This window comes from Podarcis gaigeae (genome assembly GCF_964106915.1).
Source record: "Podarcis gaigeae genome assembly, chromosome: Z".
Taxonomy (NCBI): Eukaryota; Metazoa; Chordata; class Lepidosauria; order Squamata; family Lacertidae; genus Podarcis; species Podarcis gaigeae.
In genome coordinates this window covers 7,705,026-7,730,854 of record NC_139691.1, presented here as the reverse complement: position 1 = coordinate 7,730,854, position 25,829 = coordinate 7,705,026, and the positions used below count along the sequence as shown (strand labels likewise).

At 45.7% G+C, this 25,829-nt stretch overlaps 1 protein-coding gene across 5 annotated transcripts in view; it reads right to left on the bottom strand.

The window, feature by feature from the left end:
- Positions 1-207: 207 nt before the first annotated feature.
- Positions 208-25,829, bottom strand: part of ASTN2 (astrotactin 2) — a 661,500-nt gene continuing 635,878 nt past the window's right edge. For 4 of the 5 annotated variants that reach the window (XM_083721626.1, XM_083721629.1, XM_083721630.1 and 1 more), the window contains 3 exons: positions 8,590-8,690; positions 6,043-6,226; positions 208-1,141 (listed from right to left, as the gene is read on the bottom strand). In XM_083721626.1, the coding sequence (XP_083577752.1) occupies positions 904-1,141; positions 6,043-6,226; positions 8,590-8,690 (523 nt within the window). In that variant the 3' untranslated portion in view covers positions 208-903. The remainder of the gene's footprint in view (positions 1,142-6,042; positions 6,227-8,589; positions 8,691-25,829) is intronic. The other variant, XM_083721627.1, reaches the window with a different exon arrangement.

Genomic DNA, 25,829 nt, shown 5'->3' with positions numbered 1-25,829 from the left:
TCTCATACTAAAAAGACACACCGCTTATCACCTCATTCCTGGAACAAATTCTGGGGAGGGAACCCAACCCTAAACCTTCCTGATCGACAAAGGCAGCAAGCAATAAGGAAGTGTGTAAACTTTTTTTAAAAAATAATAATAATTAAAAACCAAAAAAACCAAATGAATGCACTGCTAATTGAAGAAACGTCAGGCAGGCAGAGAAGGTGGAAGTAAATATGAATGTTTTAATGCACAGAACAACCTGTCAGGACCCTGCTAAAAGATGGCTGTGTGAACAGCAAGTTCTGTAAACTCAAGAGCATTTTGTGTTTGCATTCATCACTCTTTCCAAGGGTCTCTAGCAAAGCCTTTGTCCCTGCCTTGTGTTAATTGTTCCATCTCTTCCCTCCAGGATGGTGCCTCTTGTTTGGCTCCTTGCTTGTTAAACACATTTTCTGGGACATAGTTCTTCCTGGGCAAATGAGTCCATCCTGAAGGGTAGTAGGGATTATCCTACCCATCACTGTTGTGTCCCCCTCCCCAGCTATTTTGATTTTCCCTCCCCTCCCTCTCCATCTCTTTCTCTTTACTTTTGATCACATAGTCTAGGCATTTAGTAAGGACAAAAGAGAGAGGGAGGGAGGGAGGGAGGAAGAGAGGGGAGGAGAGAGATTAAAAAGGAGACACTTTAAAAAAAACTGAGCAAAATTATGTACTTCCTTTTTAAAAACAATAATAATAATAGTTGAAAAAAGGAAACAAACAAAAAAAGAAGTCTTGCTGATCTCTCAATTTGCAACTTTCCATGAAGTCCCATGTGGTTTTTCATTCCTCTTTTTTTGCTTCAAATTTCCAAGATGCCACAAGTCACCACCACAGTAGAGATTCTCGCCGTGAGCTTGCCTGGTCCGTTGCATCCTCTCATCGCCCCTTCGACTCACCATACATATTGCGCAGCATAGAGACCATTTTCTCCTCACATGTGATTTTGGTGTCCTTTAAGATGTTGTACCACACCATGCCAGGTGGCCTGACCTCCTCGCTGCGGCAGAACAGGTACGGCATGGTGTCTGTGCGGCTCTGGATGTAGGCGCTGCGGAGCAAGGTTGAGCAGTGGCTGCTGACCTTCTCCAGCCTCCTCAGGATGAGGTGAGCTTTTCTGGAAGGGAAAACGGGACAGTCTGAGACTACACAGGAGAAGGACGCCAGGTGTGGGAGAAGCAGCCAGGGCAGCCGCAGTTAGCGGCCGACATCGTCTGTTGATACGCTGGGGCTCCCCAAACGCTTCCTCAATTCAGGGCCAAAAGGCTTCCATTTCTTCCAGAGTTTGGGGAAACTTTGTTTTAGGGCCAAAATGTCCACACAACCCTTGACTCTGTCCATTTTGATTTCTTATTCCCCCCCACCCAAACTTAAGTTCCACTGTCTACGTTTCCACATCAGTTTTAGATAGAGATAGTGTCAACTTGGAAATTCATCAGCATTTAATGCACATTTCCCCTGAGACACAAACATCCTGAGATTTTTGTAAACAGCTAACCCAGATATAATTCAGTTTAGTATGTTATTGTTCCTGCGATATGCATTTCTGTTCCATACCTAGTCTATGCACATTTCTTGGTTGGGGAAATCCACTGCAAAATTCTGAGAGGCTGGCCTGCATTTTGGTTTGCATATTGCTTCAGAAAGTGTGAATTAAGACAGGTTTGCCTGTGAATGTGAAATGAAACAGATTTCTCCCCCATCTCCAGCACACTTGTAAAAGTGCAAGGACGTGGAGCCAGCATCAGTAGGCTGCCCCAAATTAGCAGGTGCTAGCATTCCCCCCCCCCCTTTGTAGACCTGTATTTCCTTGATTGCAGTTGCTCTCTAAGCGGTGCTGACTTTGTGGTGAGAAGAAAGTCAAAGAGGAACAGTCAAGTGCAGTGAACTTGAAAGAGGTGACAGGCCAAGGGTCAGAAGAAAGCACTCTGGAGACGCTGCTAAATCAAAAGGAAGTGTTTACTACAGTGGTTTGAAAGCTCCAAGACTATTGATTATTCTCCTCTCCCTCTGGTGCCACAGTAAAGCTCTGGGTTTCAGCTTTGGGGTTTCCCAGCAGGAATGTAAATTCAAGCTAATGACATGTCAGGAGCAGAGCTCTCAGTCATCCAAGTCTAAACAGGGGAATTATTTGATTATGGGGAGCTTTGTGGGGTTTTGAAGCTCAGAGTTGCCAGCTAAGATGTTTTGTAAAAGGAGTTGGGCTATTTGTTGATGTGTGCAGAACAGAGGTGCCAGCTTCTGGGGGCTGAGCCCTTTGAAGGGGCCCAGTATTTGGGGAGTTAGGCTGGCCCCCCAGTGTCCAAAAAGTATTCAGCTGAGTGCAGCATGGCTTCAGTGACCAGCTCCTTCTCCTACTCCTTCTGCCACAGAAGGGAAGGAAGGTTGAAGCAGCAGTGCCAGAAGGAGGTGGAGTCGTCTGCGGCCATTGAAGCTGCACGGCTGCCACGTTCAGCTCCATCCCAGGCTCCTCCTGACATCACATTGTGATGTCATGACATTGTGCACACCCAGCCATCACACACGACGTTGGCCCCCCAAGCTGGTGCCTCTGGCACAGAGAATGGCCCCTTGGACCTTCATTCCAAGACTGAATTCCTTACACATTGTATGAAACGGAGACAACAAAGGGTGATGGCAATGGATGCTGCTCTGTATGGGTGACTGGGACACTGCCCCACCAACCTCAGACTTCCCTCAGCCAGCCCCCAGCTGGATGACTTCTTTAAAACACACACACACACCCTGGTAGTCAGCTTCCTCTTCCTAAGTCTCAATGTTCCTCAGCAGGGAAGAGGATGGAGGCAAAACTAGCATTAGTATGCTCTGCCTGTCATTGGCTCTGGTTCCACCTACTCTTGGTCTCCCTGTCCTCTTCCCTACTAGTGCCCTAGAGGGCACCAGCCAGAGTTGGATCGAGACATTTTGCTGCCTGAAGTAAAGGACAAGATAATGTCCCATTCCATCTTCAGAAGGTGACTTAATTGCTGGCAAAAGGATAGCAGCACCACACCCATGCAAGCACACCTGAAGGCTACTGAAGGCTAGTTTAGGGGGTGCAGAACTGGCCACCTCACACTCCCACGTCTGCCCTCCAACGGAGGAAAAGAATCAAGGAGTCAGTGCTGCTGCTGCTGCTTCTCAGCAACTGCCACCTGAGTGGTTGCCTCCCTCTGCCCAATGGTCATACACCACCCACCAATGGGCAGCTGGCAGGGGGTGAGAGGTGGACAGCAAGTTGAAGGCAAACATGCATCAGTCAACAGTTATGTAGCTTGGTTGTGAAAAACTTTTGTTTATTTACATGGATGCTTAGCATTGTACTTTTACAAAAGATGACTCTGGGACTTAAAAGAAGCTCAGGTTGAGTCATCCTCTGCTCCTTGCTGAGGAGCCCATCCTTCCACTATTACCACCTGAGCAATCCCCATCATGACCGCCTGACAGTTGAGAGTTATGGTCTGCTCCCATCCCCACAGCCCCCTGGAGCGGTCCACTGCTTGCAAGGATCCTCAAGGGTGTGGTTTACAGGAAGCAGCCATGACTGGATGGGACAAAGCAGGCTGGGAGAAGTGGCAGCAGCACCATGCAAGAGTAAATCTAGAAGGGAGAACAGGTTGGAGAGAAGGAGGAGGAAATGGAGCCTTCAGAGACATTCGTTATGACAAGCTCCCTTTCAGCAAAAGTTGGAAGATTGGGAATATTGAGGCCAAGCTCCTGGTGTGATTCACTTATGTGAAAAGGTTAATGAAGTAATGTGTAAAGGTTAGGCTTATCTTTGGCTGACATCTCCCTCTCCTGCCACCGCCCCTCCCCCCTTTAAGGAAGAAGAAGACAAGGGAAAGAGAAGGAAGGGAGAAGGAAACAGGGAAGGCAAGAGCAAGGTACCTCCTGGAGAAGGCAAGGAAATCAATTAGAAAAGCAGCCAGGACAGGGCCATAAATCATGTGCTGGGTCCTCTCCAAGTTCTCCCTGTGGAAGTTGTGGATTTTTATAAACCTGGAGATGAAATTGTCTCAAATGCTGACCTGCCTCCCACCAAACCCATTCCAGAAAACAGTAATAATCTTACACAAGTGGTAATTGATTAAGTCATTACGGGCAGCATCAAGAAAGGGAGGGCACTTCATGGTATGCCTTACAATGAATGTGGTGGCCAGGAGAGTGATTTAGATAGATTTCTGGGTGATTTGCAGCAGATCGTCAAGGTTTCCGGATGCCCCTGCTTTTTTAACAGTAGCAGCAACAAAATGGCCCAAACCCCAATTCCTCCTTCATTATACTTCTGAAAAGAAAAAAGGTTAGGGTAACCATCAGGGATTTTTCTGTTGAAGGGTTTGGAGATCAGTTCACTTTCTTAGCCAATTGCTTAGCATGGAATTGTTTTATTTTAGAGTTGAGTCTTTTGCGGACCTAGTGAAGAACCCCACAAGCTTGAAGTCAGCTCACTCCAGCCATACACAGACTACTTGCAGGCACTTTATTTTGCTTGTAGGCCACAGAAACCTACCTCATCTGAGGATATCTTAGGTTCAAGGTCTGGGCAGAGTGGAAACCTATCATAGGTATATGGATGTCAAAATATATGAAGTTGCCTTGCAAAGTCAAGAACATGGGTTCATCTAGCCTATTGTTCATCTGCACCAGTAATTGAGTGTATTACCTACCTCAGTGCTGTGGAACTCCAATTTCCCTGGCCACCAGCTGTGCTGGCTGGGTTGATGAGGGTTAATTTATTTATGAAAAATGCTTGTATGCCACTATATCATAAAAATGTATCAAAGAAGTTTGCTAGAATAAAAATGAGATTAGACCATGCAATAAAAGCATAAAAGAATTAAAAACAAAGATCAATAAACTGCCAAACAGCTCATTTCAGTAGCACACAAACTGACCCCTTATAGGTGTCGCAAGCTTTTGATAAGCACCACAGACGTGAGAACCTTCTCACCTCCTTTCTACTGCTGCTGCTCTTATTGTATTGTTTCAGGGACAGACCATAGCTCAGCTGTTACAGTATCTGATTTGCACCTAGAAAGCCCCAGGTTCAATCCCTGGCACCACCAGGTAGGGATGGGAGACATTCCCTGTCTGAATCCCTGGAGAATTGTTGCCAGCCAGTGCATATACTAACGAGCTAGATGGACCAATGGTGTGACTGCATAAGGCAGCTCCTTATGCTCCTACATGCCGCTTGCCCTTGGATCACAATGTGGTCAGTGCAGATATGTTCTTGTTTTCCTGGAACAAATGTTTGCTACAAATTGGGGGTCTTGCAGTGGGGCTGGTGGAGGGCTTAAAAAGAGAGAGAGAAAGATGGCCCCAGACAGGGATTGAGGCAGGTGCAGAGAAGAGCTGGCTAGCTTCATAGCATCGCAACCAAGGCCACCTATGAGCTCAGCCTTTTCCTGTCTCCTGCTGACTGAATACTGGGTCGTACTGCAAGCAGCTGTTTGCAGCAATCTGTAGCTCCTCCTGAAACTGGGCCCTGGAGGTCTTTGGTGTGATGTATTTATGCTGCAGATGCAACAGCCTCCCTGCTCGCCACTAAGTTTTATGGCTCAGCATTTACTGTGGATCCTCTGATAAACATTTCAAGGTAGGGAAATAAATGACCCACTGAGAATACAAACTTTCTGCTATTAAAACTTCATTAAGAAGTGCCCCGCCCCCCCAAAAAGCGTTGGCTTGCCCTTCTCCTCTTTTGGAGGCTTTGTAGATGGCCAGGGATCTTTGGGAAAGGAGAAAAGAAAATGGGATTTTTCCTAAGCAGGAGGCAAGTGCTTTTTTGGACAGTGTCAGGAGGTGTTTGAGGCCAGAATGGAGGGGCATGCACATTCAGCTCTGTGGATGCCAGACATGTGTGACACGCCAACAAGGCTGCAGGCCAAAGCATCTCCCTGAGCAACCAAAACTTTTAAGGCAACATAAAAAATTTGGCAGTACAGGGCTGGTTCGACACTGTGCTCCCGGATTTCAGGAAGGGGTCACAAATGTAAGCTTGCTGGATATAACTACCTGGGTCCAAGCTCATCCTCACTGCGCCAGACAAAGTCCCCAAATTTCTCGTAGTGGGAGTTATAGTGATGCTGGATGCGGAAAAGCATGGAAGTGGAGACCTCCATCAGAGTGTTGTAGGCTGTCTGCTGCTCTTTCCCACTGGTGTAGCCATTGTACAAGTTGTAGATCTTGTCTGCTACCTCTGGAAAGGAAGTAGGAGAGGGGTGGGAAGGGGCAATAATCATCTAAGCACAAAGGAAGCAGATCTTGGCCCAAATGGAATGGAACAAAAATTACTTTTAGATACATTTTTGGCTTGGACCTGGAGGCTTAGAGGGTGAATGGGTTGTAGCTGGAAAAGTTTTCATGAAATTATGTCCAATATTCACCTCCTCCACCACCTTCCTCTATAAAGGAAGTTCCCTCAAACCTAGTCAAATCACTGATCTATCTAGTTTAGGATTGTCTACATCAGTTGCCAGTGGGATAAAGAGCTTGTGGCCCCAGCATGACCAATAGTAATGGATTATGGAAGCCGAACTCCAGCAGTGCTGGAAGCAGTGCTTTTGCTTTTTTTAAAAAGAAAAAAAGGTGCTGGTACTTACCATTAATTTTTGATATTAGGTGCCACACTTTTAATTAAAAAGTTGCTAGTACTTGAGTACCCCCAGAAAAAAGCACTGGCCAGAAGGTCATAGGTTGTCCACCTTTGATCTACACAGATCCAGAGTTTCAGACAGAAGTCTTTCCCAGCCCTACCTAGTAATGTACCCAGGGACCTCCTGTATATGGAGCAGCAACCCTACCTACCACTAAGCTATGGCCATGGCAGAATGGGAATCCAGCAGTGGAGACCAGGTCATCTCTTAGAAACATAGGGAGCTGCTTTCTGCTCTCGCTTTGGTGCATTCTACGTAGGAAGGAAGCACTAGAGAAATGGTGCCCACCATACTAGTAGGCAGCACATGTAACACCACTGAAAAGTTGGGCAAGCACTTTGTCACTGTTTTCAACACCCACCCTCAGTCATCAAAATCCCCACCGCTACCACTTTGCACCCTGGGAATATGGTGGAGAAGGTCTAGGGAAGGGAGAGGCATTTTGGCTCAGCAGTAGTTAAGACATTATGTGTGTGCACATCCATCCTAACAAAGCAAGTTTCTTATTTACAGCAGGCATCTGAAGGCTCCGTCTAATATTAGTTCCTCACTTGTGTTTTCAAGCACATGAAGGGACAAGACACACCTCTTTGAAGTGCAAGGAGGAGGTGTGAGGATTACAAAGCAGGTGTCCAGGGTATATTGGCCTTGTATTTTCATCTGGCCTGTCCATGCTGCCAGCACCCCTACACATGTACATGTACATGCACACACAAACACATACATATAATTCAAACGGGGAAATGTAGTGTTGGATGCAGTTCTCAGGTAACCCCCTCACAAGTTTCAATGTTAATGAGCTGCATATGCCTTGTGCCAAACAACTGGTCAGCAGATGTTGGATACAACACGTGCGAAAAGGAGGGACACTAATCTGGCCAAAGTTGCTACTGCAGATTAGTTGGGGGGTCTAATCTACTGTTCTACTATTGGGGGATCAAAGACTGCAGCTCTGGGTTGGGAAAAGACAAGGTGATGTCCACTCAAGCAAGAATTCCAGAGGAAGGATCTACCAGATTAACTGAATAATAGAATTGTAGAGTTCGAAGGGACCCCATGCGTTTCCTAGTCCAAATCCCTGTAAAGCCAAATCACAGCTAAAGAATCCCTGGCAAATGGTCACTCAGCCTCTGCTTAAAAGGCTCTCCAAGGAAGAAGGGTCCACCACCTTCTGAAGGAGTCAGTTATGCTGCCAAATAGTTCTTACTATCAGAAAGTTATTTATAGTCAGAATCTCTTTTCTTATTATAGTCAGAAACTCTTTTCTTGTAACTGGAAGCCTTCAGATATTTGAACATCGCTATCTTATCTCCCCAGTCTCCTCTTTTCAAGGCTAAACATGAAACAAGGCTAAACTGTTCCTGTAAGACTCGGTTTCCAAACCCTTGCTCATCTTAGCTGCCCTCCTCTGTATACATTACAGCTTGTTAATATCATTCTTAAACTGCTGTGCACATACTGAATATAAGAACATTAAGAAAACACTACTGGATCAGGCCAAAGGCCCATCTAATCCATCACACTATCTTCAGAGTGGCCAGTTAGAACTTCATGGGAAGCCTACATATAGGTACAAATGTATTGAGAAAATGTCAACATTATTGTGAGGGCAATATCCCACCTCGCCCTCCCCTACCCCACCACACCCATCCACCCCTGACTGGAGTCAGAGCAGCATGAAGAGGCTTCACAGGTGGTCTTTCACCTCACCTTTGACCAAAATCAACCCTGTGCAGCTTCATAACGGATAGTGGATCATACACCTCTAGACCTTGCCCTGGAAATATCTGAGCAGTGTGCTAGGTTGCTTAGAACTTGTGTGTGTGTGAGGGGGGAGGGGCAATTATGAAGGTGTGATTATGATCAATTATGACCATAACTCAGCTCTGAAGTCAAGAGCTTTTACCCTCTGCCTTGCTGTCATCCACCAATGGGCAAGCCGTTCTCAGAGTGACTGTGCTCAGCTCGGAGTGTCTTCCTCGGGTGTCCACAGCATAGAGGGTGAACCTGGAAGAGAAGAAAACTATAAGGCCTCCACCATGAAAAGTAAAGTTAACATAATATGCTGGAATGGCTGAAATTATGGTAACCTCCATACATTCTGGTGCAAGATGTTGTCAGACTAAAGCAGGAACTGATAACCTTTCTCCTGCCAAGGACCACATTCCCTTGGGATTAATCTCTCTCTGCCTGAGGCCCCACCAATTAAGTGGGCAGAGCTAATCACTTTTCATCTCACTCTTCCTACCACCCCACCCCTTTCTCTTCCTGGTAGACTGCTCAGATGGGGACACATATCACTCTTGCCAGTGGTATGGATGGCTCACCAGTACTCAGGTGGCGAAAATATGCTGAAATCAGGCCAAGGGTCATGGGGTGTTCACCCCTAGACTACAGGAAGGCTCAAGGGAGACTCACAGAGATGGCATAGGCTGCAAGCCAACAACCCTTCATGTTGGTCTGTGATTGGATGTGGTGAAGGTGTCCCTCAACCTACAGAGTAAAGCTAGCCTCATTCTGCCAGTAGGGAGGTCAGTTCTGCCCACTGAATATTTAGGCTAACAAAAAGTCCACAGGTGGGATCTATGAACTTCCACCCCCACCCATTCCCTGGTCCAGGGGCAGGAATGGACTGAGCTGCCTCAGGGTACACAGTCAGACCCACTGCAAATGTTTGAAAGCACAGGGCTAAATTGTGGCCCAACTGCAGCACCTGGCAGAACAACTGGACCACCCCCTGCCTTCCATCACAGCCTACATCAACAAGTGTGGCAATGGCCATGCTCCGCCACACCCCACCAGTTCTGAATTGCCCTGTAAGTCTTGTGGTAGTACACTGCCACCAAACGCGGTGTTTCCAATGTACACTAAAGACACAAAGGAAATAGTGTTGTAGGGGTGCTTTTTCCCCCACACCTGACATGTAAAAAATTACTTTTGGGTTAATGCATGAAGGTTGATCCACCAGCCTTTGGTGTGGTGGCACTCCCTCCCATTAAACATCAACAAGTGTCATCTGTATTGATTTTTTGTGCATCTTGAAGATCTTTTTTCTTAACTAAACTTTAAGTGCAGGGTTTTTGTTCTGTTTTAACTCCAGTCTATATCTGCATTGTATTTCAAATTGTTCTTATATCTGAAGCTGTTTTCATGTTTAATTGTTTTAGGGGTGGTTCATAGGAAGTGACTCATATATGGAAATAATAAATAAATAAATAAATAACGCTGAAGACATGCTCCCAAATTCAGAGTGTTTGAAGTACTGCAGGAGAGCACACACATCCTCCTGCAAGGTTCATGTGGTTCTAAGCACACCATTGTGCCCTACTGGAAAAGAAGCCTAACACATGGCTCCACGTGGCATCTGGAGAGGTTTACACTGTAGAAACCCAAGATCTCCTCATCAGAAGCAGTCCAAGTAAATCTCTGAATAAGCTTTCGATTTCTCCCTCTCCTCCTTTCTTATCTGCAATCACTTCCCCCCTTTCTCCATTCTTAGCTAAGTGGTGCAAAACAAGCAAGCAAACAAACAAACAAACAAAGCAAGGATCCTGGGCTGGCTTTGACAAAGTGCAGATTGTCCAAGCTGCCCAGTGTCAGGGCACCTGCTGATGGAAGGCAGACAGTTGTGCCATTGAAGAGGAACAGGATCTGCTCTTTCTGAAAGCAGATGCAGCCAAGTGGGATTTGGATGGTTACTTAACGACAAGTTGACCCCTCAAAGTTCCTTTACTTGTGACAAAAGCAACACTCCATTCTGAGCATCTCAGCAGGGACACAACCTGTGCAGCTTATTCCCTTCCAGACACCCACAGTGGGAACTGACTACACCAGGGGTGGAGTAGAATGCTGCATTCCCTTCCAGGGGCCATGTGCTGGGGTGGGTAGAGCCAGAAGCAAAAGTGGGCACAGCAATTAAACTTAACTTTACCTTTGTGCAGTGGGCTGGTTTCTACATACACTCACACACCCCTCTCTGTCCTCCATTCAGGCAAGCAATAGGCATCATCCGAGTTTGGGAAAACATTCCAGGAAAAAGCATTCACAGAGGGTGCAAAGCAGAGCCAGTGAAGGGCTGCGGAGAGTCTGGAGGGCTAAACAAAGAAGGAGGGCTTCCTTTGACCCACAGCCCTCCAGTTCTCCACCCCTGGTCTACACTTTTTATTAACCCTAGTTACTCACTGCTAACTTTTCACACAGGGAAGCAGGGAGAAATGTTGGACAACCAGCATGGGACACAAAGGAAGGAGTGGAGTTCATGGGAATTTTAGTCAGAATTTGGTTGGTCCCTCTCCCTTTTGCAGATGTCAGAAATCTGAGAGATTGGAATCCCTATTCAAGCCAACCTGATGGTCACAATCAACTACATGTAGGCAGAACACATGGTTGGCCACAGAAAGCTGAGCAGGACAGCTGCTCTGCTCTGCTGGGGGAATCGTTCCAGTTCTTTAAATATGATGGCTAGCCAGGCATAGCACTTTTAAACTGTCAATCTGAATTTTGCAATGTTGAAGGGGGGCGGGAGAAAATGCTATGGGGAGGTATATATGTATGGTGATAAGATGAAAGGGAGAGGCACACACACAGAGAGAGAAATCACATACCGAGAAAGGGATAATGCAGCCAGGCACCAGATTTGTAAAAATGCCCATTAGGCTGTGAAAAAGGCTCTTAGGACACACAGGGTCTAAAGTATGTTCGGAGTGGAGACTATCCAGGCTCTTCAGGGACAACTGGATGGAGAAGCTGGTGTGCATGTTTGTGTATGCGACATAAGAGCTCTGCTGGATCAGGCCAGTGGTCCATCCAGTCCAGCATATTGTTCTCACTGTGGCCATCCAGATGACCATTGGAAGCCATTAGGAGGGTACCCCCCTCCCCACTTGCTATTCTCAGCAACTGGTAGACGACCTCCAACAGTGGTGGGATCCATTGGAAGAATAACATTACAATCTTGGATAGTTGCCATGGACAGCCTGAATTTGTCTAACCTTCTCTGAAAGTTATCCAAGATTGTGTCCATCACTACCTCTTCATAGGAGTGAATTCCACATAGGAGCATATGTCCTGAAGAGGTACCACAGATCTGTTGCCTCAGCTTTACCTGTCACAAACTGTGATCCTAACGAGAAAGGCCAAAGCTCAGCAACAGAGCACAATTCTGCATGTGGAAGGTACCTGGTTCAAACTCTTGGAGATGTTGGATAGCTACTGCCAGTGGAAATATGTTGTTGGATAATACATCCCATCATTCCTGGCCATTGGCCATGTTGGCTGGAGCTGAGAAGTGTTAGGAGTCCAGCAACATCTGGAATGTCTACAGGCTCCCATCACTAGAATAGATAATACTAGGCTAAATGGACCAATGGGCTGGTTCAGTACAATAATGTGCACCTATTATGGAGAAGGTCCATAGCTTAGCAGCAGAGCACTGGCTTTGCATGCAGAAAGTAGCAGATCCCAGTCCTTGGCAGCTTCAGTTTAAAGGGTACAGTTCGGGAAAATGACCCCTAGCTTTGCATCTTCACTTGCAGTTTGTGGAGTCAGCTATGGTGGGTGAGGAGCATTGTGGAAAATGTAAAGGATGGCTAGAAGTGTGGAGAGAAGTGTGGGTGAAAACTGACTTTGTATGCATCTTCCTTGAAAAATTTTCCTTAGCAGAGGCTGTGAAGCAGAGACAAGTGCTCTTAGAAGGACCAGATTCTGTCCCGCCCACGCACCCCACCCCTCCCCACTCCACCCACACCCTTCTCTTTTTCTCTGGGAACTGCCTGGTCTTCTGATACCTTATTTCCCCTTTTGGGGGGAAAATATGAAAAGTCTTGATCTTCATGTAAAAGCTGCTTGTGGTGGATGACTAGATCTCCCCTTCTATGACATCTCGTTCCCTCACAGGGTCTGTGCAGCTGGATGAGCCCAAATATTAAGAGCGGAGTGTTCCCAGCAGCATAAGTACTGCTATATGGGGCCCCACATCTGAAGGGATTGGACCATGCCAGAGTTTATTTCGTACAGAACAAAATGAAAGGCACAGCCCAGGAACAAAGGCAGGCTGGTGTGTGTTTGTGTTTCAGCAAGAACTCTTGTCTTAGCGATAACAGCTGCCTGGGGTTTTTTGGGGTGGAGAGACAACTATTTTGCAGAATCCAGCTCAGCCTTCAGATCACATAGGCAAAAACAGGCAAAATATTGGGGCTCAGATCCTTGGCTGCAGGCTGTGAAAACAGGCACTTCACCACTAGCCTGGTTTCCAAGATGTGTCAGCATCCCTGATCTGTAGCAACATATATTTGTCTTACATATATATATGCAGATAATTAGACCCACCCCATAGAGGCACCATTCCCTCCTCCCCAGCTCTGCCTTTTGCCACTCTTTTTTGGTCCAACTGCAATGGTGGACCTCATGTTTGGGGGGGAGGGGAGAGAGAGAAATGCAAGATAGACCCAGTAAGCTTGAAGCCAGCCTGTCCCTGCTCTAATCTGCTGTTTGGCACAAGTTGCCAGGTGGTGCCAACCTGAAGAAGTGAGTGAACAAGAATAACATGTTGATGGACAGGGGCTGTCCATGCAAAAGAACCAAGGTGGCATGTTGTGAAGGGATATGCTATTATGAATGCATTGACTATTTCCTGCTGCCATGAACCTTCCATAACAGTGAGATCGGCAGCATAGAGTCATTGCTTTGGCCCTCTCGCCATCCGAGGTGTAATCAGTAGAAGGTGATCCATTAGGGTGAGTGGGGCACTGCCCTGCCAATCTCAGTCTGTCCTCAGCTAGCCCTTCCCTGCCTGCCTTCCTACTTACAATCAGAGTGTGTGTGTGTGTGTGTGGGGGGTGTCTGTTAGCTTTGGGCTCCATCTTCTTTGTGCTCTCCCATGCAAAGAACTCCACAGGGAGAAGGAGAATGGGCGCAAAATCAAAATGAGTGGTTCTGGCTCCACCTACTGTTTGTGCGGCTTGTCTTCTGCCCTACCAGTCCCAAGGGCCAGAGCACTTACATCCTGGACCTGGGATCCCCCACCCCAGGCCTATAGAGCTAGCAGGGGGGGAAGAAGGAAGAATCCTACCAACAGCAAGCTGCCCCTGAAATCGATGGGAAATTTCACACCCACAAAAAAATCTAAGAAATCCCCTCCCCAATTCTCCACCTGCCAAAGAGACTACGACATTTGGGCACCATTTGGGTTCAGTGCTACTTCAGAGCTTCACAAAATAAGGTTGTGTATGTGTGAACTGCACAATGTCTCAGGAAAACCAAGCAATGCAGCTTTCCTCCGGAATGTCAGTGTAGTGTGCCCTCACCACTGTAAGCTCCTCAGATATCTGTGCAAAAATGTCTATTCAGAGACTGCTCAATTTAAAGTATATATTTATACAAATATAAATCAAAGCCACAAGAATGCATTTCCTCTGCTTGATGGCAACTCTGTGATTCAGCATAATCAGGGATCAGTAAATCAACACATAAAACCTTCTCACTGTGCCAATAAAATAAATGGAGCCTTTTTCTTGGATCTTGGAATTTCAATGGGTGAAGCATATTGACAATGCCACAATAAAAGGAAGCTCATAAACAGATCTACTTTGCATACTCATTCGGTTGTGGTGGCTTGTCGTTGAGGATGGGGGTAAATTCTATGAGGGGAGAACAGGATATCCCTGTGGCTATAACCACCACAAAAACAGCAAATCAGCAGTGGAAAGAGGTTGGAGAGAGAGCTTGCCCAGTGCTTTTTTTCTGGGCTTTGCAGGGGTACGCATACCCCTAAACATTTTGTGAATCTAAGTTTGGCCTCACTGAGGGGCAGCCTTTCAATATGAGTAGGAAAATGAGTTGTTGTTGTTGTTTAGTCGTTTAGTCGTGTCCGACTCTTCGTGACCCCATGGACCAGAGAACGCCAGGCACCTCTGTCCTCCACTGCCTCCCGCAGTTTGCTCAAACTCATGCTGGTAACCTCGAAAACACTATCCAACCATCTCGTCCTCTGCCGTCCCCTTCTCCTTGTGCCCTCCATCTTTCCCAACATCAGGGTCTTCTCCAGGGAGTCTTCTCTTCTCATGAGGTGGCCAAAGTACTGGAGCCTCAGCTTCACAATCTGTCCTTCCAGTGAGCACTCAGGGTTGATTTCCTTCAGTATGGAGAGGTTTGATCTTCTTGCAGTCCATGGGACTCTCAAGAGTCTCCTCCAGCACCATAATTCAAAAGCATCAATTCTTCGGCGATCAGCCTTCTTTATGGTCCAGCTCTCACTTCCATACATCACTACTGGGAAAACCATAGCTTTAACTATACGAACCTTTGTTGGCAAGGTGATGTCTCTACTTCTCAAGATGCTGTCTAGGCCTGTCATTGCCCTTCTCCCAAGAAGCAGGCGTCTTTTAATTTCGTGGCTGCTGTCACCATCTGCAGTGATCATTGAGCCCAAGAAAGTAAAATCTCTCACTACCTCCATTTCTTCCCCTTCTATTTGCCAGGAGGTGATGGGACCAGTGGCCATGATCTTCGTTTTTTTTGATGTTGAGCTTCAGACCATATTTTGCGCTCTCCTCTTTCACCCTCATTAAAAGGTTCTTTAATTCCTCCTCACTTTCTGCCATCAAGGTTGTGTCATCTGCATATCTGAGGTTGTTGATATTTCTTCCGGCAATCTTAATTCCGGCTAGGGATTCATCCAGCCCAGCCTTTCGCATGATGAATTCTGCATATAAGTTAAATAAGCAGGGAGACAAAATACAGCCTTGTCGTACTCCTTTCCCAATTTTGAACCAATCAGTTGTTCCATATCCAGTTCTAACTGTAGCTTCTTGTCCCACATAGAGATTTCTCAGGAGACAGATGAGGTGATCTGGCACTCCCATTTCTTTAAGAACTTGCCATAGTTTGCCGTGGTCGACACAGTCAAAAGCTTTTGCATAGTCAATGAAGCAGAAGTAGATGTCTTTCTGGAACTCTCTAGCTTTCTCCATAATCCAGCGCATGTTTGCAATTTGGTCTCTGGTTCCTCTGCCTCTTCTAAATCCAGCTTGCACTTCTGGGAGTTCTCGGTCCACATACTGCTTGAGCCTTCCTTGTAGAATTTGAAGCATAACCTTGCTAGCGTGTGAAATGAGTGCAATTGTGCGGTAGTTGGAGCATTCTTTGGCACTGCCCTTCTTTGGGATTGGGTTCACTGCCTTGCCGTGGCGAAGGGGCTTGAAGAACTCAGAGAAGCTATGAACTATGCCGAGCAGGAAAATGAGAGTACCCCCTAAACATTTTTTTAAAAAGAGAAAAAAGCACTGGTAGAACCTGAGAAGAAATTGCCAAAGGTTGGGGAATCTGTTGTCCTGGACTTACAGCTCCCATTAACCCCAGTCAGTATGACCAATGGTCAGGGATTGTGAGTCCAAAGAAATTTGGAAGGCCACAGATTCTGCCCCAGAGTAATTGGGGGCAATATCCTATAGTTGCTATGCTCAACAGGAAGCTATGGGAAGCTACAGATATTGGCTTTAGGGCTTTGCAGATGGCTTTCTGGTGCCCTCAGCAGGCCCGTAACTTGACAAAATTATATATGGCGGAGATAACAGTGCTCAGATTTGCAGGGGTGCAATTATCCACATGACAATTATGAGCTATTTCAAGGCTGATAGCATCTGGAACTGGCAAGACCCCACAATGATGCACAGAGCTATATCCTAGTGATATAACCTCAACATCACAATTTGCTGTGTTCCAATCAAGGAGGAATCACCACGTTCAGATGTTCTATACTGCTACTCCAGAGGCTGCTAGAACATGCCAGAAGCAGTTCCATGTCTTCTAGGATTCGCCATCTCTTTCAGTCAAAGCATTTGATGAGCATTTTGCAAATGCTGCTTCAGCTAGCCCTCAGGCCAAAGGTGCCCTGAATGAAAGTTCAATGTTAACACTGAATCCATTAGTCAAAGGTTACAGCCTATCAGCTTTTTATAGTTCTAGTGCTGGAAGTGCCTGAAGACACATCTGAAAGCTGTTTAAAAGCTCAAGACCCCTTAAGTGAGAGGGTCTCCAGGGATTGGCATCAATCTGACAGCTGGAGGTGGTGCGAGGAGAGAAGGCTCATCACAATGAGCAAAGGAGAAAGAAAATCAATATCCTCCTCTTGAAGTAACCAAGGAGATGATGCAGTAGCGGAGGCCCTACAGGAAGAATTGCCTTTGAAGACCCTCCCCAGATGGGCCCACCTTATAGTGCAGCATCGTGGCCTGATTATGTAAACTAAGGGCTCATCCAAACTTCCACTTGTCCCACCACTTCCCCCCAGGAAAACCTAATATTTACTCCTGAATCAAAGCTAATGTCAATTGGGTGTTCTGTGGATTGACGTTTGCCCCAAAGGAAAGTTGCAAGGCAAACAGGAAACCGCTCAGACCCATGCCTAAAAAGCATGGGACAAGTGGAAACCTGGTCAGAACCATGCTTCCTAGGCACAGAACAAGTGGAAGTGTGGATAACCCCTAAATCTGATGGGCTTTATAGTGCTGCTTCAGAGTGATAGAAATTGCTCCCTGTCCCTTATATGACACTGGCTGGATCTAAAAAAAGGGGGGAGGAATCAGTTAAATGTGTTGTAAGCTTTATAAATGGAAATCCTGTTGATGAAAAATAGGACTCCACAGCACCATCTGGTGTCACAGTGTTATAACACACATAAACTTCTTTTTCTTTACTAATGTACCTGAGTCCACTGGTGGAGGAAGGGAAGGGTGGGGGGAGCACACTGCCCACAGCACCATCAAGAGTGGGGTACCATCACGGCCGCTCTCCCAGACATGCGCTGCGCACCCCCCACTGTGTCAGGCACACAACCCTGCAGGCAGTACCATACCCCCAAGGGCGGCGTGCCACACCCCTGGGATACACACCCCCACGGGCGGCATGCATGCCCCGGGATGCGTGCCAGTCACACCCCTGCCTGCTCTCCACCCCCAGCACCGGAGCATGCAGCTTCGCCACTGGCTGAGTCCACTGATGTGCAGTCAAAATGTGATTGGCTGTATATCAATCTCAAATCACCAGGCTGCCGCCAACATCCCTTGTCAACTGGGATCGCCTTGGAAACAAGCCTGTTTGGTGAAAAATGGTGGTACTGCTGCAGCTTGAGGAAAGAACAGCTGCAAACTGTGCTTGGGCAATAGACAACTTCTCTTATATGTGCAATCTATTTTGCACCTGGAGTGTTTTTGCATGGCAAGAGTATGCCCTTGAACTCTGGTGATGCCTTTTGCTTTCCTGGATGGAGGACAGAGAAGTGAGTGTCTGTGTTTGTAAACTAGCCTACTGTACAAAGGCAACATTTATATTCTGCCCCCCACCTGGCATGTGGCTCTCAGAAGTATACCCAGAAAGGAATGTGGCTTTTGGACTGAAAAAATGTTTCCACTCTTAGTTTAATGGAACAAATAAATAGGCAGTGAATTGCATTGAAGAATTAATTTTCTTCAGGGGTTCCTTAGTGCTAAAAAGCAATGTTAATGTGAGGGAGCTTGTGCATAAAATCACCAGGACTTTTCAGAGTGCAAGACTGACTGAAAGGCCAAACAAGATGCATCTAACATCTTGCTTGGTCCTGAAAAGGCAGAAGAAAACCTACTTTTTAGAAGTGGAAAACAGACATAGGTTATGCATTTGGGGGAGGGGGGAATAAAGCACTATACATATTCTAGCTCTTAAAAGTTACTCATAGCAAGTTACCTTAGGGGGTTGTGGAATCTCTTTTCTTGGACACTTTACAGAAAAAGTTGGACAGGCTCTGTGTGGGCTGCTTCGCAGTCTGCTTACAGAGTCAATGGGTAATTATCTCCGGATTGTTAGCCTGGGATAGCAAACACTTGTCTATAAAAGCAATGAATCTGGGGACATTCCAGACCCCCTACCCCTGGCTGATTGCTTTGGGTAATCATTTGGTGATCATCAATTTTGAAGAAAGAGAAATTAAAAGAGATCCTGCTTTTTTAATTTTCCGATTGGGATATCTTATGTCAACTGACTACAACAATTGATGTGTTCCTTGAACATGCAAATGAGTCATTCGATACCCCAGAATGTGTAAGCATGCACATAAGTCCTCAGATATCAATGCAAGCATGCTTTAGGACAGGAAGTTGAATTAGATCAAAGTGTGGTTCCTTGGAATCCTATCAGGCTACAACAACACAGCTATATCCAAAAAGTGCAGCAGAACATTTCTCTAGATCAAGGACAACGAACTTTGTTTTCATCCAGGAGACCACATTCATTTCTGCACAACTTCCCAGAAGTGTTGGACCTTGGCATCTCAGATTTCAGTGGCCCCCTGTGTGACGCACATGCCAATATGGCAATATGGCAGAGCAAAACATGTAAATGTAACCTGGAAAAGGAGCAGCAGAAAGAGTCAGTGGGTGTCACATACCCTCTTGGCTCTGACCTTGCTTATGTGACCCTGGGAATGTTATAATGTTCAGAAGATGGTCTGTCCAGATACAGGTTTCCCCATATGCACACCTGCACAGAGACCACAAGAATTTGCCACTCCTTAGAAACTTATTGGGGTTCCTCAATTAAAAGATTAGCAGTGGTGGACCAGCTTTCTTGAAAGGCAGCTTGCTCACCACTACTGCACATTCTTTTTCTGCAATGCACAGCTGCAACAGTGTTGGGTGTGGTGCAGAACACCCTTTGAGAATTAAAAGTGGGTTGAGAGTTGCATCACTTCCCAATTTTGCCAGGAGACATCTCCATTCACAGATGATGATTGTTGTTGTTTTGAAACAATGCAAAGTTTGAAAACACCTGTTCACTGGACAAGAAAAGCACACATGATCCAACTCCGGTGTTAGTTCTCAGAGGCCAGTGTGAACTGAGCATGCATTCTAGAACATATCCCAACATCCTTTAGTACGCATAGGTGTTCCATTAGTTGCTTACATGAGCTAGTGTGGTGCAGCACAGGAATGCAGAACCAGTGTCCCTCCAAATATGGTTGGACTCCACTTCTCATCAGCCCTAGGCAACATGGCCAGTGGTCAGGGATGATGGGGAGTGGTAGTCCAGCAGCATCTTGAAGGCCACATGTTCCTCATACCTTGAGTAGTGGATAGAGTGTGGGACTTAGATCAGGGAGACCTAGATTTGAATTCATAATCATCAACACCTTGAACAACTCACTATATCTTAACTCAACCCAAGCTACAAGGTTGTTGTGATCCAACAATAATGGGGAAGGGGGCTCCCCTGAACTGCTTAGAGCAGTGGTTCCCAATTAGAGGTCTGGGGACCCCTCCACAGAAAACACACAGGGGGTCCACGGTCCAATCCCTTGCTTCCCCCCAACTATTTTTTTTGTCATTTTTGCATGGTAATATCACAAAATTTATGGTCTGTTTTAGCGCAGTGTGGTTTTTCAATATATTGGCCAAAAATTGTTTTGAAATAACAATTTTGGCCTGGCAGTACGCAGGAAAATATCACTCTTTGTGCAAGGGGGAGCAGGCCAGCCAATTTCAAGGCACTGCTGATATTGCACAATGATGTCAGCTGATAACACTGCTGATCTGAGCTGCCTTCTCTCACGCTGAGAGAGAACACAGCAGCTGATCACCCACACTTCAGGTCATCGTGGCACTGCCTTCCCCTGGCACTGAGGTGAGCAGCTTTTCTCAGTTGGTAGGAAAGCAGCCACAGTGGATGTGTATTTCCACTGGCTGCCACCACTGGCTGCCCCACTGATAGCAGCTTGATAGTCCCCCATCCCCATCCCTTCCCCCTCAAACCATGTGGTGGAGTGACTCCCCTTCCTCTCCTCCCCCCACCCATTTTATCTCCACAGCTGCTTCTTTCCTCATCCTCATGCCTGATCTACAATTTGAGGCATCGTGATATATCAGAATATTGCAATATTTATCTGCTGATACATCACATGTTGAAAACCAGATATTAATCAGCCCTAGACTGTTTTTTTTTATTTTTTAAGTATATCTAAAATCCTTTGCTTATTATGAGCTATTCCACATTTTGTTCAAAACATTGCTTTGTAGAGGAAACTACCATAGAGTTATCAACTTTTTCAAAGGTAGGGGTCCGTGGTTTGTCTTTTGAAAAACTGGGGACCACTGGCTTAGAAGAAAGGGAAGAATAAAAAATAATTAAACAACATTTCCTAAAGTTTGAAGAACACTGCATTAGACAAACCATTACATCTCATCTAATTTTGTGACCCAACTAAATCCTTTCAAGCTTTACCATGTTTACACAGCAAATATGTCATGACCTGCCCTGAGTTTTTAGGATAGGGTACAGCAGAGTTTGGAATAAACAAACACAATGGACAGGGGGTGGGGGAATGAAGTGGTGGGCAGGGGTGGCCAATAAGTGGTTCTAGAAAGGGGAACAGGCTTTGGAACAGAGTTTGTTCAAGAGAAATGCCCACAGAGGATGAGACAGTCATTGTGACTGGTTGTAGACAAGTCTACTATGTTGGCGTAGAAAAGCATTTCCCTTTAACAGTAAACTCCCCTTCTCTGAGTCTCTTTGCAATGGGGAAAAGCACATTGTGCTAGTAATAGCTGGCAAGGAATCCACATGAATGCTATGAGCTAAGAAAGGAGAAGCTGGGCCGTCAGGGAGAGGAAAACAAACAAACAAACTTCGAAGCTGAATTAAGGTCAAATCAATAATCACTGTGTGCATGTCAGGATGCGCTTGAAGTTCAGCGTAGATTTGGAAAAGGGCACTTGCTGCTTCAGGCTCAATGGGGTTTACACATTTCTGGTGAGCAAAAAAATATGTGCCCCTCTTTGAAGTGGAACAGATGTCTCTCTCCCCCCCCCCCCCCCCGTTTTTACATCATGGAATGATAATCAGGCAAGATGCATCACAGAGATGGCCAAATCTAGCAGACCTTCAATGGTAGAGAACTGCTGCTACAGAATATTTGTCCAACTTGACCAGGGACATCTGTGGCCCATTGTACTACAACTCCCATCACCCCTGGTCACTGGCCATGCTAGCCAGGGTTGATGGGAGTTGAGAGACCTATAACCTCTAGAAACCGAAGGTTCCCCATCCTTGAATTAGCCCATATTGTCTTCTCTGAATGGCAGTAGTTCTCTGGGTCTCAGGCAGAGGGCTTTCCTGTCACCTGCCATCTGACCCTTTCTAAAAACTGAAATTGCAAGGAATGGTTCCTAGGACCTACTTCAAGCAAAGCATGTGATCTACCAATGATTCACCTAGCCAGGTACAATAACATACATTCCCACCTGGAGCCTGCCTTTCTTTATTAGGGAGGTTTAATCCTGCCTTCATGTAATGGGTGGGATACAGCAAGTCAAGGGAGGCTCCCTGGATATGATGTCTTTTAGGGAGATGCAATTAAAAAGACATCTGTTGATGGAGATTTTACATAATATCAGGGAGCTGCTTATAGTAGTGGCTAGGTACAGGAGCTTTGAGATGGATTAAAACCTTACTTCCACCACAAAACTTGATGAGGTGGCCAAGTCACTATCATTCAGCTTCAGGGCTCTTCCATATGTTCACCCCACTGTCCAATGTATTTCCCAGTTACATTCCAACCCCTCAAAAAGTCTTCTTTTTTAAGTGGATTTGTTGTGCTGGGGCAACACAGTACTTCAGTCTACTTACCTTGTAGAAACCTAAAGTTCCAATCTCTGTTTGAATTCTTCTGTGGCCTGGAGGCACCCACAGTCTGCTACCCATATTATGTGGATGATGAGACTTTGCAGAGTAATTTAAAGGACTTCTGAGATGGGACACTGTATGCAATGTGCTCTGAAAACTTCAAAAATCAGTGGCTAAATTGAATGGTATACTGTATCATCTCTCCAATCCAGTCCATACATGTGGTGTGCCCATCTGGCCACCAACATCCTTGGATATTGATGTGTGTGAGGGGGAGGGGGCTTAACGTTTACATTCATCTTTCATATGGAGAAAACCTGGCAGCTAACAACATGATCTGTGAGTCTACGCACTTTGGATTTTAGGCATGTCAGCTGTATTTAAACATTACAGCCACTTGGCAACATTGGGAAAGGGAAGGCAAACTAGGTGAGCAGAGAGAATGCTCCTATTCTCATACATGTGGATTAGGGAGAGGTACCATCCTATGCAGTTTCATATCCATGCTGAGTGCTATCACTATCTAATCCAAAACAAACCATTGTACACTGAGAGAGAGTCTGTCCTCTAAACTGAACCCCAAAACCTCCGTTGTAAACTCAGGAAGGAGACTACACACACACACACACACACACACGGCAACTTCAGTCAATTCTGTCCCTGCCCCCGCTAAAATCAGAAGCTTTCCCCTAGATTTTACCATTTCTGATAGCAGGGATATGTGTGCTATAGGTGACTTAAAATGCATCTCATTATTGCACCCTTCCCTCCTGCTTTGCAACAGCTTATGGACAAGAACTCCCAGGCAAAGGATTTCTGTGCATATAGCCCCTGTGCTTCATATAGCATCATCTGTTCTACACAATATATTTTCATTATGTATATCGCTCTTCCTAACACTACCCTCCCGTTCATTTCTGCTCAAGTGATGGAGTTTTCCCCAGCTTTCAGTAAACACTCCCATCCTTTTCTTTGCATTAAAATATACTTTTTTGGGGGGGGGGGGTTGGGGGAGAAGAGTTTGGCTGTGTGTGTGAGGAGACGCTCCCTCATCACTGTCATTGTCCTGACCCTAGTGAGAGCTCTCCATATAATCTGAACCACATTGCTGGCTGATCAGATACAATACCCGGTAAATAACCTTGACTCCAGTGGTCAGGAAAGGTAGGGATCCTATATCAGAGCGCATGAATGATTCACACACACAAGTCACAGATGGCAGTTTCAGGGGGCTGATGCCGTGCAAAGCTAGGGAATCTCTATGGGGTTCAGATTCCAGGCGTACACCAAAATAAATTCATCAGCTCCCCTCCAAAGGACTGCAAGAGGGCTCCAGTGTACATAGGCAGCTCAACAGAAGTGTGGCCTACCCAAATATTTTAAAGACTGGGCAATTTTAGAGGAACCATAGCTCAGCGGTAGAGTACATGAACAAAAGTTCTTAGATTCATTTTCCAGCGTCCTTGGATAAAAATATCTTAGGCGTGTGTGGTTTTATCTGTGTGAGAGAGGGAAGACTTTTCTGGAGACCTTGAAGACCATCTGCAATATTGGATAAGGTAGATTATAGCTCAGTGGTAGGTCTTGTTTTGATGCAAGGGGGAGTTTCTATGTTCAGTTCCCAGGTTCTTCAGATAGCTGTTGATAGGGAAAAAATATGCCCAAGGTCCTGAAGGGCCAACTTGAGTAGTGGTGTTTCGCCAGATGGATTAATGGGCCAACTGAGCATCGGAGATTGCGCAGGGTAGTGGTGGTGTTGAGCTAGAGGATTTGAAACTTGGTTCTATTTAATACAACCTTAGCCATCCTCATCTTGCCACAGTCCACAATGTGTTTACCTGTAAATGGCTGCTTGGAAGCAAGCACATAATCCCAGCCAATGTGACTGAGACTGCTGTTCCTCTCATTCATGTGCCACTAGTCATTTAGGGGTGGGGAATTCAAGATTCTTAGATACAGAAAAGCATTTTCAATTGGGAGGTGGTTTTGCTTTGTGCTTTGCCATCAGCAGATCTGGAAGGTCAGTCTGCCGGGCTTGCCTTGGTACTTGATAATCTGTCTTTGTGCAAGTGGCTCAGGTGAGATGTTGGTCCTCCTTCCTCTATACTGTAACTTTTACGGGGGACAGACGATCCCAATTTATCTACCCAGTATTTTCTCTACACATGACAGACTAAGATGAATTCTATGTTTTAATAGTGAAGGCAAGCTCCAACCCCCAAGATTATACAGAAAACAAAGCCACATTCTTCACTGTAGTCATCAAAATCAGACCACAATTATGAAAAGGAAGATGAGCTTGGTTTCAAAACAGTCTGGTTTTTAAACTTCTGTTTTAATTGTTCATGGATTTAGTTAATTCTTGTTTTTAAAAAGGAATAATTTGTGAACAAGTATAACTAGGACTGTATGCAGCATTCTCTGTCCACGAGGGCAAGGGCTCTTTAAATGTTTCACAAGGAATACAATGCAACAGCTGCACTAGTGGAAACCTGTTGTGCAACAGATCACACTATCATTTGCACCACTAGGAACCTGCTTATACATTCTCTTGCACAACAGTGTTCTGCTGGTGCAAAACATTTCACAAGAAGAACAAATATACCTTACTGGCGTCTGAAAAACGTTGTCTATGATATTAACCCAAGTAGGAGGTGCTGGAATCAATGTTTGAATGAAACCCTTATGAGCCTTGGGTTCAAAAGGAGGGTGGCAGATCCATGCCTATACACCAGGGGGACTGGTGGCAAGTATCTGTTGCTCCTGGTCTTTGTCAATGACTTGTTAGCAAAGGGCAACGCCCAGAAAGGGAAGGGGGAAGAGAAGAGAATTGTTTCAAGCTTCTCCAATTTTGCTCTAGTGACCGGTGTATAACAGTTTATTTGTGTGTACCCTGCTAGGCACGGTGGAGAAATTAGATTCAGTTCACACTTTCCAAAACATGAAAACCAAAACACAGCCATTCTTAGTAAACTGTGCGTGCAATAAAAATAAATAAATAAATTGAGGTAAAGGTGAAAACAGGGGTGTAAAATGGGGCTGAAGAATAGAAGAAAGAAATGGCTTCAGAAATGGGGCTGGGAAGGTGCAAAGGGAGCTTAGTAGCTGCATGGTGTGGGAAGGGGAAGCTCTAGGGGATTCATGTGGGGGCAGTGGTAGTGAGTTAGAGGGATACAGCCCCTAGAGGTACATCACAAATATATATTCACACTTAATCCTTTCAAGATGTTTCATAGGAAGCAATTCATACATTAGATAAATAAATTTAAGAAGATAAGAGTTGCCGGAGCTCAAACTGGGAGACTTTGGGTTTGTGTACAGCTGCCCCATATGGTGAATCACCAAACTGTACATTTCTGCATCTGTCTCAGTAATTTAGTTTCCTTCAGGATATGGAGTGAGCCCACACAGGCTGGCCATTAGGTCCTCCTGAACAAGAATATTAGAGGGCTTCCTGGTCATTCGAGCAGACCTTGAGTTATTTTGCAAGAGGGATTC